Source organism: Sturnira hondurensis, unplaced genomic scaffold (assembly GCF_014824575.4).
Source record: "Sturnira hondurensis isolate 20B ecotype Veracruz unplaced genomic scaffold, ASM1482457v3 Scaffold0010128, whole genome shotgun sequence".
NCBI lineage: Eukaryota > Metazoa > Chordata > Mammalia > Chiroptera > Phyllostomidae > Sturnira > Sturnira hondurensis.
Genome location: NW_028082759.1, coordinates 14,332,248 through 14,348,663, shown reverse-complemented (window position 1 = coordinate 14,348,663; position 16,416 = coordinate 14,332,248). Strand labels below are relative to the sequence as shown.

The 16,416-nt window shown below is 45.2% G+C and overlaps 1 protein-coding gene across 1 annotated transcript in view; it reads right to left on the bottom strand.

Moving 5' to 3' along the window:
* Window positions 1-16,416, bottom strand: part of SLC10A7 (solute carrier family 10 member 7) — a 194,127-nt gene that overhangs the window by 32,508 nt on the left and 145,203 nt on the right. Inside the window, exons 7-8 of the mRNA XM_037058439.1 lie at window positions 6,378-6,461; window positions 711-876 (exon numbers count right to left, since the gene is read on the bottom strand). Of these exons, the coding sequence (XP_036914334.1) occupies window positions 711-876; window positions 6,378-6,461 (250 nt within the window). The remainder of the gene's footprint in view (window positions 1-710; window positions 877-6,377; window positions 6,462-16,416) is intronic.

Genomic DNA, 16,416 nt, shown 5'->3' with positions numbered 1-16,416 from the left:
TTTAAAACTATTGTTCTGAGCTCTGCCTACACCTTGACCGAGACTGAGAGGCCAAGACTGAGTGGCTTGTACACCCAGGCTGACCTCTTCTGTGGCTGCTGCTGCCCCCTGCCAGGGCATCTCTGTTCTGGAGCAGAAGTCAGCAAAGTTTACTCAAGGGCCACAGAAGACATATTTCCAGCCTGAGGGCCTGAAATATGGTCTCTATGGCAACTCTGCTGTTCTGCCTTCTCATCCAACGCATAACACATTAACAAATTCTTGAGCCTGCACTGTGTTTTACAGTCTGCTACTTCTCACAGTAAAATTATATTACTTTGAGTATAGAAAGAGGATGTAAATATTCCCATTTTAGCCACCTGTTATTAAAAAGTAGTATCATATGGTAGAAATCCTACTTTTCACTCATGATAAAAAATAAGATCCATTAAAGTAGTACAAATTGGCAAGAAAGTGCTAATCTAACATTTGAACTTGACAGATACTATGGCTTCTTTCATCTGGCTTCAATCACTGTAAATCAGACGTAAAAAGACAAAGGCCATTGCTGGGGTCTTTTTGAGGACAGGTGTGCGTGATAAAGTCACCGAGTACGTACCAGAGTACAAAAAGCAGTCTCCTTTTCTAACCAAATTAACACTCAAAATTGATTTAGGAAACACAAGTGGCTGCGCTTTGCTGTGGAGGAGGCCGAGGGGACAGAGACTTACTGATGAACAGAACGACGACGAGGCTGAGTCTGTCCAGGTCGATGTTCGGGTTGGAGAACGTGCCGCAGAACGTCGTGTAGATGATCATGAGGAGCACGCTGCTGCTGACAGCGCCGAACGGGGGCTTCGTTCTTTCCAGCCAGTCCTTGATGTACCTCCGGACGATCTGAAACACAGGTCAACAGGTGGCCCCTTTTCAGAGACGCAGGGACGGAGCAGGGCACCTCAAGGCAATTCTGACGGCAGGAAGATGTGGAGGGAAGGGAATGATTTGGACGGTGGCCCCAGTGGATTTCAAAGCTTTCCCACCATGCCACTCTTCTGGGGAATTCAACATTTGCCATGCATTCCACTGGTGTCCATAATGAGGGTATATTTTCAACTGCATTCAAATCCGTCCTCAATCTTCCCAAATGCTCTTTGCTGGCTGTCACGGAGACATGCCCATTAAGCGTCCCCAAAGTTTATCTCCTCTGCTCATCCTAATGGATGTGCGTAATTATCACAGTCCCCTTTGCCTCAACAGACAATTCCAAGTGCAACTTTGGGAATCTTAAAAATCTGACAGCTTCAAGAATTTCAAGACAGTAGATAATCGGAAGTGATCCATGGAACATATTAATATTTAAAACGCTAGCAATGCACCAGAAGTTTTTAATTAAATTATAACTCATGCTTGAAAAGCGAAAGTGCATGTGTTGTGGGAGCTTGAATAATTCACACTCTGAATATCGAGAGTTTCTGTGAATCCAAAGACAAATGCCATTTGCATGCTTTTAGAATTCCAGAATTAACAATTAAAAGTGAATCAACCTGTCCTAATTTTCCTGCACAGTCCCCTACACAGGGAAATACAAAGGTATATAGCAGTCCTCTCAGATTTGAAAACCAAATCAGATACTTAAAATCACGACAGTCTGAATACGGGGGATCACTTTTATTTGGATGTAACAGTGAACCACTCTATCTAAAACCTTCCACTTTTAAAGGCACTGAACGAGCCCTGTAATAGGGACTGCAGTTGAGACATATTAAGTTTTGAGGCACTCATTATCCTGCATAATTGAACACGAGATTTCACAACAGGCTGAATTACCATGATCCATTAACAATAATGAGGTCAGGGAACCTCTGACAAGGCTGATGGGGTTCTGTCATCTTCTCCTCTGTCACTAAAAAGCCCTAATTTGCAGTGGAGCATACCTCCACAGACTCTCCAGAACAAAATAAACTACTCTCGAGAGTACCTGTGAACAAATGGCTGTTGCATCAGCTTCATCCTTTCTGAAAGACTAAGTAAAATAACTGTCAGTAGAAGGAGTCCTAGCAGAAGGCTGACCAGCTGGTACAAGAAAGATATAGGGACAACACTTTGAAGCTCAGGTGGATGGAATGAAGGGGAAAGAGTGTCATATATGCACAGATAAAGAGTGGTTAATTTTTTTTAAGTAGATCTTGTAATTAAAGTTACAGTTGACCAAGGCTGGTGTGGCTCAGTGGACTGAGTGCTGGGCTGGGAACCAAAGAGTCACTGGTTCGAATCCCAGTCAGGGCACATGCCTGAGTTGCAGGCAAAGTCCCAGTAGAGGGCGTGAGAGAGACAACCACACGTTGATGTTTCTTTCCCTTTTTCTAAAAATAAATCTTAAAAAAATATAAAGTTATGGTTGAATTTATAAAAAAAATTATGGCTTTTGGGGGGTAGAAGTGATTCTAAACCACAGTGATTATCTAGGGTTCACTTCTCTCTTAAAAGTTAGAACATAGTGAAGTACAGAGAAATAAGAGCAGCCCCTTACACAGCATTATGCACTGATGTGTTAGAATACTGTAAGTTTTGGATAGTGGCATTCAGAGTACCCAGACGGCCCGTGTTCACATATGTCACGGTGGGGGTAGCTGCTTATTAGAAGGCTACAGAGGGACTTTTGGTAATCTGTTGTGTTTGGCAGCATGAGCCCGGCAGTCACCCAAACTCAATACAACTGAACTCATTTAGGAAGTACAATGAAACTAAATGGAAAGTACATGGAGTTATTGAAATCTATGTGGACTTCCTATAAAATCTGTTAAAAACACAAAGATCTTCTCTCTGCAATAGGTTACAGAATGCACGATTCTAATTCTAAAAGTAAAAGTGTCTTTCTCTCCCACCACCACCGTCCCCTCTGACCAAATAAACAAGTACATGGAAACGAGGTATAACTTGAAAGTCAACTCCATTTTCAAAACCAGGCAAGTCTCTGATCAGCAACTGACTTAGTTAACCTAATCATCTCTTTTGTCATGACAAATGCTCAGAGGCTCATAGTACACAGGGCTCGTTTAGCAGGGCACGTACCGGGGGCCCCTGAGCCCTGCATCCTCCTCACTAAGATCCATTTCTTCTAAACACATCAATGCCTTAATCTGGACACTTAATCTCGATAAAGAAAATGACCAGAAAGTTGGGAATTGGATAGACTGACAAGTGCAACAATAACCCTAGAGGAAAAGAGATTGTCTTTCGCTGTCTTCAGTCTTACAGCGATATTTATCTGTGTTTTCTAAGTAGATCATTTTATACCTTGCCAGGCTCTATAGAGCTTTTCCATCTTCCTTCAAATTAAATTCACAAAGCAGCTGTGTTTGCACTGTGTAGCTAGACAAGTGTTCAAGTGTTTCATAAACAACTGGGGGAAGCAGAGTTGATGTGCCTCAAAGATGTGCTCCAGATACCAACCCCAGGAAGCCTCATCTTCTCTCAGTTCGGCCACTTACACTGTTCACACAATCATTCTCCATTTGTCAAGCATCCATGCCATTTTTTAATGCCCCAAGCTTCTTTGCCTTATAGAAATGTTTAAATTTTTATAGAAAACAAGATTCTTCTCGAGATAACATCAACACAACCAGACTGATGCCTCTGACAGAATCCCCTTGTGGGGAAAAATACACGGTCAAGACGAGGGGGGACAGGCACGTTCTGGTGAGGCGGCCAGAGAGTCTGCCTCCAGAGTCTGCACCCCTTCATCTGCTCTTTAGCTCAGAGAATGTTAGGTGTTCCACATTAAGTGACAAATTCTCATTTACTTGTTAGCTTTTTCCTATGAAGCCAGAAAAAAATCTCCCACGGCCTTTTATTTTCTTGTCTCACCTTCTACATTTTGATTTTCTCTATTTTAAATTAAGCATCAGTAAAGGTTAAAGGGAGACTTGAATCCAATCCTCGGGCTTCTAACAAGCTGAGACACATATCAGTCACTGCATGGCCTGCAAGGCGGAGATTTGGGAAACTCACACATTCCAGATGACGAATGTCCACATACCAAGAAAACTGAGAAATGTAACAGCTATCATTTTAGTTTCCGTTTTTTTTTTTCAGGGTATTTTACGTGACTTTTGAGTGGGGATATATGATAGATAATTTTCCACGCTGGGTCTGAATTTTAAAAGTTATTTTTCTTTAAGGTGGTTTCAGATTTTTTCTTCAGTTTCTATCCACTATTCCATCGAATCCATACATTTTCATAAGGTGTTTTGTTTCTTCATTAAAATTCCATGGGAATGTATAGTCAGGGATATAAAATCAAATCCAATTTACAAAACATTTTTCTTTTAAAATATTTTGTGTTAAATACTGAGTAGATTCCAAATGATACAGTACGCTCTGTAAAAAGTATGAACAGCCACATGAATGAACACAAGAGGCACCCATCATCTACTTAACACTCCGAACATTCTTTCCACTGTGACTCCCTCTCGTCCTCGGGAGAAACGCCACTCAGATATGATCCTCCTGCTCCGGCTAAAGCTGACAACACAGGCTCGCAGGGCCCACACACGTTACGTAAAAAGGCAAAATCCTGGTTTAGCTGGATGCGCAGGAATCGGACTCCTATTTCCTGAGGGGTCCCTGGCTCCTGGAGCTGGCCTTCTGGGTAGAGGGGAGAAGTAAAAAGCAAAAACAACAGACAAACAAAAAGCCCATAATGATCCTATCAAGTACTGGCTTACACTGGATGGGGTGACAGTGAGCCTCCTGGAGGCGGGTGAGGAGCGGGAGGCGAGGAGTGTCCCAAACACAGGGACCCACTGGTGCAAAGTGTCTCAGGCAGGGGCAAGGCCAGCACGTCTGAGAGGCAGAGCAGAGCCAGGGAGCCTGGAATGTACCGGCAAGCTGGAGAGGGCTGGGAAAGTGAGCGGGACCTTACCGGGAGAAACAGGCCTATCGGCAAGGAGAGTGAGATTCCTGGGAAGTGTGACTTAACGTTTCGCATTTGGGCTCCTGAACGTGAACCGAGGTGAGACCTAGTACAGCAAAGACCCATTGCAGACCCAGTGCAGCAACGCTGGAGATCTTGGGAAACGGCTGCCGCGGGCTTCGGGACAGTGGATTCAGACCCTTCTTTAGCCAATCTTCTTACACAGCTCATTCCCTGTGATGGCCTTTGCTGTTAACCGAGCTTATCACAGTGTGATAGAGACTCTGCTCCCAGGAAGCGTGCAGATAAGTTATAGTCCTGGGGCGTGTGGAGGCCAGCGCATGACTGCATCGCTGTCACCTCCTCCCTCATCCCATTATCCTTTCCTCAGTCTCCCAAAGGTGCGGTGGAGCCCAAGGGTACTTAGGCAGGGAGACCTCAGCCTCAGAGTGCATTTCCCAGGGATCTCAGCCTAAGACCACATGTAAATATTGCCTGTCTACACATGTGTCATTTTTATAGTCAACACTCCAAAGAGTAGCCTTCTGTTCGGTGTTTGTAGGGAATTTGACAATGGTGGTGTGACTGCCTGCCTCAGGCTCTGTGATGACAAAACCTTCCTACGTATAAATATTTCCTTGAGTCCTCACAACCACCCTTTACCATGGGCATTATTACTATTATACGAGTCCATAAATTACAGATCTAGAGCTAAGGAGATCAAATGATCTGTCTAAGGTCACACAGCAAACACAAGGTAGAACCAAGCCTAGAGTCTAGTTGCTCTTAAACCCATGTCTATGCTCTTAATCATGCAAATATACTGTTTCCTAAGATGTGCTCATTTGGTGGCACATTAAATTCTTTACTTCTTTACTGTGGCTACCGATGAGTTTTTAAAAAAACAACCTTGCTTTAAAATTTGTATTCTGATAATTAAATTACATGCTTATTATTACCTTGTTAAAAGAAACTGAAATATCAGAATTTATTCCATTATCCAATTGGACAAGAATGATGAAGGAAACTAAATTTTCTAAGATCCAATTTAAGAGCTAATAGAATTAAATATTTATTTTATCAGTCACGGGATCATGAATCTGATAACTGATGCTGGAGGGGTCTGGGAAGCAGCCAACCAGAGGCACATGCTCACTCCCAGCCATGGCCCTAAACGCTGAGACCCCATCAGAAGTCATGGAGTAAGGTAATGGCTTGCGATATGTTCCCAAGCTAGCTGCACGGCTACAAAGAAGGGATAATAAACATAAAAAAATCAAGATTCTGTGCAGGTATCCCTATATATAGCTATCTGTAAAGCATATTGTTATTAACTAAAAAAAAAGAGACTATTGTGATTGGTACAACCTGTGTTTCATTAAACTGTCTCTTCCTCCATCTCTTTTCTTAACTCTCCTGACATTTCATAAGAATTTGCAATTTGATCCATAAAGAAAAGAGCAGACAGAATTAGAGACCTTACCTGTCCGATAATGAGGGGAACCACAACAGTCATAAAAAGTTGAGAAAAAATAGATGTAAAAGGCACAGACGAGGATGAACCAAGCTGCAAAACAAGAACATAAGGAGTTAGAATTCCTGGCAGTCAGTTAGCAAACATGGCTGCTAATTAAATCACGCAATAGATGACTCTCTCCCGTGCACCAAAAATTTGGGAGCTGTACACAAAAAGCAAGTGGTTTTTAGTTTTCTAAACTTAACACAAAATAACCTGTTAGGTAGGTTAATATACAGTTTCGATTGGGACAATAAGATTGAAGAAAATGATAAGTAAGTTGTTTTATAATTAACTCACTTGTGATTAAATCCATGATAGCTCACCTATGGTCATGGTCTAGCTGATTGTTATTTCACCTACCACCTACCTAAAATAAACAAGTATACTTTATTATTCTCTCATCAAGAGGCAAATGAAATAGTTTCTAACTTTCCTACTTTTTCAAAACAAAGGCAATGAATTTCATATTCTTTAAATTATTATCTTACACAAAGTCCAGACACCGGGAAACCCTAAAGCACGACTTATTATTACATTTCCATACAGCTCTCCTAAATGTGTGTGTCTGAGCACTGTTCGTAAGTCCTGCTTGGGTCCGCCCTTTTTGCTGATTACTGCCATCTCGGCTGCAGAAAGATTTGTTTGGCAGCAGCACACGACGGTGTTTGTCTATGAACACAGTCGCACACTCATTAGTGTCAGCCACCAGGAACTTCTGTCTCCCTATGACCTTGAATGGTTTTCCTTCGAACTTGAATGCTATCTTTCCTCTGAACTCCTTCTGGTTTTCAACCCTGGCCAGCATTAGTCTGTTCCATAGGAGTTTCTCTTTTTTATGTCTCCCCTTTGCAACCAGGCTCTCTCAAACCATCACCGGTGAGCTCCCTGACCCCTGGCACTTACTTTCACCCTCCCCTGCAGACCAAACCTCAATTTTTATATTTACCTAGGTTTAGTTCAACTTGCAAATACCTTTGGGAAAATAATTTTTGTACAATATACTGAGGAAGTGAGGACTGAGGGCATGAAATGTTACAAAAATCCATCAAATATTTAGATAAAGGAAGTCAAGAGCTCAGGATGAAATGATGTGAGATCAGTGTCTTCACTGATTTCTGCATGAACCGGCTTACCCAAATCTTTTCTACACCCTGGAGCGTTTTATAAAATTCTGGGCCCTAGCCTCAGCCCCAATCTAGAGGCACTCAGAATGCCAAGAATGTGTGTCCTGCCCACCAGGCCTGCAGGAATTCAAGGCCACCTTCAACACTGACCACTGGCTGTCGGTGTAACCCCCACACACAACTGTAGCCTTCCCTCCAGGACCAGGACGTTCCAGAGCAGAGAGAGCGTGAAACGCGGAGCTGGTGAGGGACAGATGGATCCCTGGTGTAGTAAACGCTATATGGCTGTTAAGTGTTTCTTTTTATGCAAAGCCAAAGTAGTAAAAACGGATAATTCCAGCCTGTTTTAGAGCAACTATGTCCTTGAGGCACAAGGTATTTAGCAAATATATTCTCTTCACAAATATTAATTCCAAGGATGTCCCTGGGGCAAGGACCGAAATAAAGAAAAATGTATTTTACAGAAAATTGAAGCACTGGGTGAAGAGAAAAAAACTGTTTAAAGAACAGAAAGTTTTCAAGTTCAGGAACAAGCGGCGCAATGCTCTACCCATCAGGTTTACAAAGTGCTGGGGAGAGGCAGTGGGGTTCCAGTGAAGTCCTTCTGTCAAAAAGGGGCATTCCTCGTCTAGAATCTCATGGATGATCTTACATGGCCCCGTTCCTCTTCCTATTCAAACTTCACTAAGTCAGTTCCTGTGTTTACCATATTTTAATGATAACCACGTCACAAGCTACAGTCTGTCTGTCATCCCAGTGCTTAACCGAGGAACAGGCACAGGGAATATGTCTGCAGATGAATAAACCCGCACAGGACGAATGAATGGAGGCATCCGTACACAAGGTGTTACAAAGTGACAAGCATGCGGTATTATACAAATGACACGGCATTATTTTCTTCTCTGCCTGTTTACCACCAGTGATACTATTCACTCTGATGTGCACCTCGGAAAAGAGGGCATCCAGTCGTGACAAGATCCACGTGAAGAAAGGATGAGAATGTGTGTGTGCCTCTGTGTGTGTGTCTGTGTGACTGCGAGTTTCTATGAATGCGTGTCTCTGTGAGTGAGTATGTCTCTGTGAGGAGTGTGTACGTGAGTGTGCAGAGCAGAGCCAGGGCCTGTTCTCTGCCCTCAGCTCTCCCCCACTGGCCCCTGATCCTTACTTACTGCTGTTCAGTAGGGGCAGACCTAACATGGACAGAACCTTAACCCTGGAAGAGACTCAGAGTCCCATTCCACTCCCTCTTTTTCAAGATGTGGAAACTGAGGTTCGGAAGGAAGTGACTTGCAATTAACATCTCTAATACCTCCATTTTGATATGAAATTGGCTACACTTCTAAAACGCATGCAAGCTGCCCGTCAGCCAAGTCTGCGCTGTGATAACAGCCCTCCTGCACTGGGAAGCCCAGTCTGTCTAGTTGTAAAGTATGACTGTGGAGCAGTAAACCCGGAGATCAAATGGAGAGAAAAGTTAAAACACGACTTCACTTACTAAATTAATTTGGGGGTTATATTCAATCTTGATCCTACCTAAAAGATCAAATTTGGTAAGAGAAGTAAAGGCAAATCCACCGCAACTTCGGTTTTAAGAATATTATGTATTTTAGTTCCCATCCATCCATCATTTGCATGTTCGGTGTTTGGAAGGCTCCTGTTCCTAGAAGACAGTGGATGGGGCTGCGGGTGAGGGGAAGTGGCCCACTGTCTCCACGGCCCCTTTTCCTCTGAAAGGCCTGTGATCTTTGCTCCACTAGATGAAGAACATGGGTGAGAGCAGCCCTCCTCGGAGATATTGTCAGATTAGAGGCCAGAGCGAGCTAGCCCGGGATGCAATTAGCTGGGTTGCACAGAGCCAGACTGGGCACGGCGCGGAAGCTGGGAGGAAGTCCCACAGGATGGCTCCCTTAGAAGTGGCTCTGAAAGCGGGGAAACCTCAGCACTGGGGTCTAATTTGGCAGACGTCCTTTCTTTTGAGTTGGCCCCCAGGCCCATTGCTGGGGTCGGTGTGAAGATGCAGAGGTACCCTGGGGGGAGTCTCTGGCCCTGCGAAGCCCGCCCTGGCATCCAGAAGAAAGAAGAGCGAGCATCTGGCACAGGGCAGCCTCCCAGCACACGGCACGCAGAGTCTGAGACCCAGTCATTCTGTATGCAGAGTCGGTCTGAGCTAACGCAGGAGGAAATACGCCGACATGTTTGGTTCACATTTTAATAAGGACTCTGCCACGGTTTCCACTGTAAAGGCCAATGTGGTTTTGAAGCACCCATAGCCTGCACAATTGGATAAACTGGCAGGTTCAGGAAAGCCTTGTACCAAGCAAGTGCTGTGGGCCTCACTGAGCTCCGCAGGTCGATTTAGCGGTAGCATGTCCCCTACTGCCAGTCCACGCTCTAAGACACAACCCGTTCAACAGTCCAGCCATCAGCTAATTTCCTCCAGGAGGGTAGTGCTGTAAAGCAGACAACTTACAAGTAGGTTTGTTTGTTTTATCTTATGCTGAAGAGATTCGGTGAAAATTAAGTATGTGGGAACGTAGGACCTTTGTGTCCAATCATTCAAATAGCTACTGCAGTCTCCTGCGGGCCAGAGCATGCTGAGACACGGGATCCAATGGTGAACTACACATAAGGCCTTCGGCTCCTGGACTCGATTTTCAAGTGTTGAGTTCTGTGTGCAGGTCCGCCCAGCATCAGGGCACACTAGCTCCTTCCCGTGAATATCTATCTCCCCACTTGGAGCTAGAAAAGTTCCAGTCTTTCTCTCCGACTCAGTGCAAGCATCGCTTCTGTAGGAAGTCTTTCCAACCCTCCTCCCAGAATGCAGACCGGGCCGCCCTCCATGGCTCTGCGTCTCCACTGTACATCTCAGGATGCTTGGCTGCCTATGTTCACAGATCCGTCTCTCCCAGTAGTCTCTGTGTTCCTGAAGGTCAGGGACAGGGTCTCATTCAAGTTCCCCAGGGCCCAGCAGGGACCATGTTTTCCATCCAGGGCAGGGGCTCTTACACTTTAGTTCATCAGAAGCCCCCACAGCGTTTGTTAAAACACAGATTGCTTAGCGACACCCCCCTCCCCGAATTTCTGATTCAGAGCATCCGAGGAGAAGGATGAAAGGCGTGGAGGACGGTGGGAATCTGCATTTCTAAAAAGGCCCCTGCAGAGCTGGGGTCACACTTTGAGAACCACCAATCAGGTACATAGTAGGTGCTCAACAAATGTGGGTTCAGTTCATGAATGAGCACAACACATAGGCAGGAAAAGAGGCCTGACGATGTTTTCTTTCCCTCCTTCCGATGTGGGGTGAGTTACAAAGCCTTGGGTGATTCAGACCCAGGAAAGGATCAGTAGCCTGGCCTCCCACACAACTGTCTCATGAAAATACAACTGGCAACACTGATTGTGCAGTTTCTATGGGCCAGACACTGCTCTAAATGCTTAATGTGTGTTGGATAATTTAATACAGCAACCCCTTGAGGGAGGTCTTCCCAGTACCCTGATTTTCATATGACGTAAGAGTGGCATAGAACAGTCCAACCACTTGGTCGAAGTCGCTGCAGCCAGAAAGCAACAGAGCCAGGATCAAAGCCAAGAAGTGTTGCTCCACAGTCCTTATGCTTCAACCTCACGCTCTGCTGCATATCAATTACAGAAGCCATGAAATGGGCAAGGGGTCAGGGGTGGGCTCCCTGCTCTTGCCCCCAGGAAAGAAGGAGGGGAGGTGCTTTTGCCTGTGGGCCATGGGGATGGGGCCGCATGGAGAGGGGCACTTAGGGCAGGCCGAGGCAAGGAGAGGAGGAAAAGAAAGGAAAAGAGCAGTGAGTGTGGGTACTGGATCGGCAGTAGCTGATGGTGCAGCCTTTTGCAACTGGGGTTCTGGATTTCAGTCCCAGGACTCAGAAAATTGTTTGAGTGACCATTTTCTCAACTGTCTCCCAGATGGTACAAAACTAGTTCCAGGGTAGATTCATCAGGAGTTAATCCAGTACGCACACAATGGATGCTTTAGGGCATTAGGACACAATTCTCTAACTTGGCAGAGAAAGGCTGAATGAAAGCAGGGGTGAGTGCTAGCAATCCATTCAATTTAGAAACAATTTGATTTGGAAAGAATCTGGGAGTCCAGTCTGTAAAATATGATGGGGCCAAACTAATGAGACTCAGAAAGACAAACAGGCAGCAGTTCTTGACAAAGGGCATTGACTGTCTGTTAAAATCACAGTTACCAACCCACACAGAGTTAGAAAACAGATGGTGCGTTTTAAATCACTCCTGTAAGTGAGCTGACCTGTAAATTGTCATTAATGCACCAGGTCTTCCCTAGCTCTGCTGTGTAATCAGCCTTTTATCTCCTACCAGGGAAATCCATTAGCCACAGGCATCTTCACTATTTGTGTCTCTTCTCAGCTATTAAAACATTATTGCATTAAATAATTCACCCTTGATGATTGGTCTTTGCTTTCATTAGCACCATGTTCATGGGAAATAAGAATAGATATTTACAGTTTATACTGCAGAATGGCAAATGTGAGGTCTCTTTGGCCAGAAAATCAGACACAGGATTTGCTCACTTCCTGCTCAATTTCCGCCCTTGCCCATCCCTCGCCCAGAGCACGGTCTTGGGGGAAGGGAGAGAAGGAAGGACTGTCTCCTGTTGCATCTCACTTTCTAGGACCCACACGGACGTTCTCTTACACGCCCACCTCCTTCCCTCCGCACAGAGGAGTGCTCAGAAGGAGAGTGTCCCCATCTCCAAAGCCTTCTCGGTTTCATCTCTCCCCAGAAACTCCAGGTGAGCTCCATCCCTGCTGCTCCTTCTTGCACAGGGAAATGTGCAAACAACAAACACCATTGTGCCCTTACACAGCATTGGTGAGGTAAGTGTGCACCAGCTGACAGGCTCAATGCAAAACTGCCTGTAATTCTTATCCAAATCAAGAATATGATTGCTAAACAGCCATACTGGTTCGGATGCAAGTATCCAACTAAAATTGGGCTATACGTGGAAAGTACATACTCAGTAGAGGAAGGTATCCTTTTTCTATCTGGACACACAGTGTATTTCCTTCTTTGAGAAGTAAAGAGCAAAACAGGCTTCAAGTGGTTTTTGAAGACAAAAAAATAAATACGTAAAACATTTCTTTTCATTATATGCTAATTTAAAACCCAAGATGAAAAGATTACCTTCCAATAACTGATGGAAACTATGTTCAACAGTAAGTTCTAGCTACTCGGACTACACAGAGAGTTTAGTACAATGTGCCCGAATGAATGGTAAACTCGCTTACAACCCACTGAAGACGGCTGTGAGGAGACGGGCTTTCAGGACATCAAGGACTGAAGGCAGAGATGCTCAGAAACATCTAGAAACAAACTAGGCTTCTAATCCCCTGACCAGAGGATATGGTTTTGTCAATATGAGTTTGGATCAGGAGCCAAAGAGCTTACTGCTGCTGCCTAAATAGTCCCTTCAGCAGAGCAAACCGGTATGCTCCTCCAAGAGCGCTCTGAACTCGGGGACCACCAGGCAAGGGCAGTGCAAGGAGGCAGTGACCTTCTCTCCCTGTCCAGACCCACCCACTCGGGAGCACTACCAGCAGCTGGCATTGGCAGGGAGCCCAGGGTGAGGGCAAAGCCTGTGAGACAGCCTGTGCCTGAGCTCACCCAGCATCACTGCCCCTCAGTTCAGTTGGAGCAGTCCCAGACCAGCAGTGGAGTTGGCCTCCCCAGTCAGAGGTCCTCAAAGCAGAAGGGAGTTTATCAGTGTCGCCCCTAGAGCACTGGCAATGGTGTAGCAGGCGCTCCCCCTAGCCCTTATGGTTCAAATGTTTTTGGGGGAGCCCCGATGTGGGCATTTACCAAAGATTCCACACTTTCCTACCTCACCAAGCTCTCTCAGTGTGAGAACCATCTCTGCGGGATTTGCACACACAGGCGGGAGAGAGGCTACTGTCAGATTCAAGAGAAGGTTGTTCTTCACTCACGTTACAAACGAATACTTCTCGGCACAAGGTGGGGAGACCAGCTCAGTGTAAGACAACTGGGGCCATCAAATGGACAGCCTCTCTTTACGTGTTTTATTCTAATTTAGCACACGGCACATGGGACCATCAACTGTGCAAGCACCATTGGGAACATGACAAAAATAGAGAATTGTATATGACAGTAATGGCTGTGTGCACTGCTCTCGTTCACCCTGGGGGCGTCCACGTTGATGAATTTTGTCACAGGTAGCCAACCACTGGGAAAACTAGCACTGGCTGTATCCTCCAAGGCCTCTGGGGGTCTCTCCCTGACCTGGACTTTGCTCCTCTATGAACTACGAAACTCACTGCGAAGAACACAGTCGGGCAGTTAAGCTTGAAGTTTTTTCAAGGCGCTAATTATGCCTTATTCGTTTTTGTCTTTCCAATGTTACCTAGAATATAAACCTTCAAGAAGTAGTAACTGAGTGCTGATAATATGTCTTAAAGCCAACTGTCTCCCAGGAGGCAGGCTTTGGAAGCATAACTGGGAAGGAACCCTCGGAGGGAGGCAGATCCTGGCCGAACACGCCCGGTGTTCCTCACTAGGAGTGCTGTCGGCCCAAACAAGTTAAGGAAACTCTTTGAACCTAAGTTTTCTCATACAACGTGAGGGTAATATCCACCCCTGTAGGCAGTCGTGCTCTTCACATGGGATTATGTGGTAAGTCCACATTTTATCTACTCAAGAAAAACTGTCCTGCCTCTCCCCTCCCACTGCTGTGGATGAGCTCTCTGTGCTCAGGGGCCACGCACCCCCTTACCAACTAGCACGCACCCCCTTCCTCCTGCTCAAGGACACAGGCCCATGAATTCTGGCATCAGTGTTTCCTTCTCTGACTGGATTAATTGATCAATACAAATGTGCTAATAATTTTCCCAACTCAGTTGCTGCCTCATTTTCTGCACTCTTTAGAGCAAAATCCCTCAAAAGGGTTATTGATGAGCACTGTATTGACCTCTTCTTCCTTCCTTCCTTCTTGAACCAGCTTCAATCAGCTTTCACCCCCACAACGCTGCTGAAATAGCTCTTGTGAAGGGCCCCAGCGGCCTCCACCTTGTGAAACCAGTGGTCACCGTCAGACTTTGTGGTATCTGAACTATTACCAGCCTTTCAGTAGCTGAGCACTGTCCCCTCTTTTGGGAATACACCCTCTGTGAGTCTTCTAGCCGAAGTCTCTGGGTCTCCCTCCTGGGCACTGTGCACACTCCTGGGTCTTTGTCACCCACTGATACCTTTCCTTCTTTAGTCTCACTCTCTTGGTAAACTCGTCCAGTCTGACTTAAATGCCCTTTCTGTGCTGCCCAGTTACGAGTCTCTACTCCAGACATCTCCCCTGAATTGCAGACCATACAGTCCACTGCTTACTTGATGTCTCTGCTTGAATGTCTAACAGGCATCTTAACCCAGACATGTCCCATCCTAAACTCTTTATGAGTCCCTTCAACCTGCTCCATCCCACAGTCTTTTATATCTTAGTAAATGCCAACACCATCCTTCCCGCTGCACAGGCTTGGAGTCATCCTCAACTTTGATCTTTCCCTCACAACCTTCATTCAGTTGCTCAGTTCTTCCAAATTCTACACCCAACTACTTCCCACCTTCTGGTCAGGGGATTCACTCAATCACACCACCAGGCTAACAATGTCTCTTGCCATGACATTGCACTGGCTTCCTAACAGGCCTTCCTGTCTCCAACATGATCCCCTTACAATCTATACTCAGCCCAGCGTCCAGAATCAACCCTTTAAAAAATGTGTCAGAACATACTGTTTCTTTTAATGGTCGCCTGTTTCTCTCAAATCAAAATTCGAAGTCCTTACAGAGGACTGCAAGGTCTTGCCTCATTTTCTCCAACCTCATCCCCATCCATCTCTCCCCTTGCTCACTTCATGGCAGGCCTGCTTGCTGTTCCTCAACAATACTAGGCGCACTCTCAGGACCTTTGCACTTGCCATCCCTTCCACCCAGAATACTCTACTTCCAGAAGGTTCACTCCTTTATCTCCTCCAGGCCTTTGCTCCAATATAATTTTCTCAGTAAGTCCAACCTTGGCCTCCTTATTTAAAATAACAATCTCCCACTCTGGCTCTTCTTGTTCCTTCTCCTGATTTTATTTTCCTTTTAGCACATGTCACACATCTTACACACTATATTGTTACTTATTTGTTGCTTGTTTTTTTTTCTCCCCTAGCATATAACCTCCATTAGAGCACAGGTGTTTCTGTGTTGCTTGTTGCTATAACCTTGGCATCCAGGAAAGGGTCTGGGAGAAAAAACTCAACACATATCACTGAATGAGTGATGAGGAAGTTTCAAATAACTTTTTGGGGAATTCTGCTAGAAAACCGAGCATAGAAATGGAGTGTGGGTAGGATAAGGCATGATTTAATTTTTGAGATATGTAATACTACAGGATACTTATACGCTAATGGGAATGGTCCAGTAGAGACAGGACCTATAGGAGAACGAGGGACATCTGTGTGACTCACAGTGTTAAGTAAGACGGCATCACTGGAAGGACTGGACTTAGATGGGAGTAAAGACAGTTTATCTATCGAATCAGAGGAGGAGGTGAAGAATATAGACACAGAAAGGTAGCATTTTGTAAACTTTCTCCGATGGCTCCTAATTTCCTTATTAGCTAAATTCCTTTCTGCATCAGTTGAGATGAAAGAAGAGAAGCACTGGAGAATTGAGAGGCAAGGAGAAGGTGTGAAGTGATTTTCTAGAAAGTGGGAATGTGAATTAATTAAGGGAAAGTGGTAGGATTGTCCAGCCCACTTACAGTTAGTTGTCATGAATTTCAAATTTGACTGGGATGGGGTACGCCCCAGCATGTTTAGGTACATAGACAG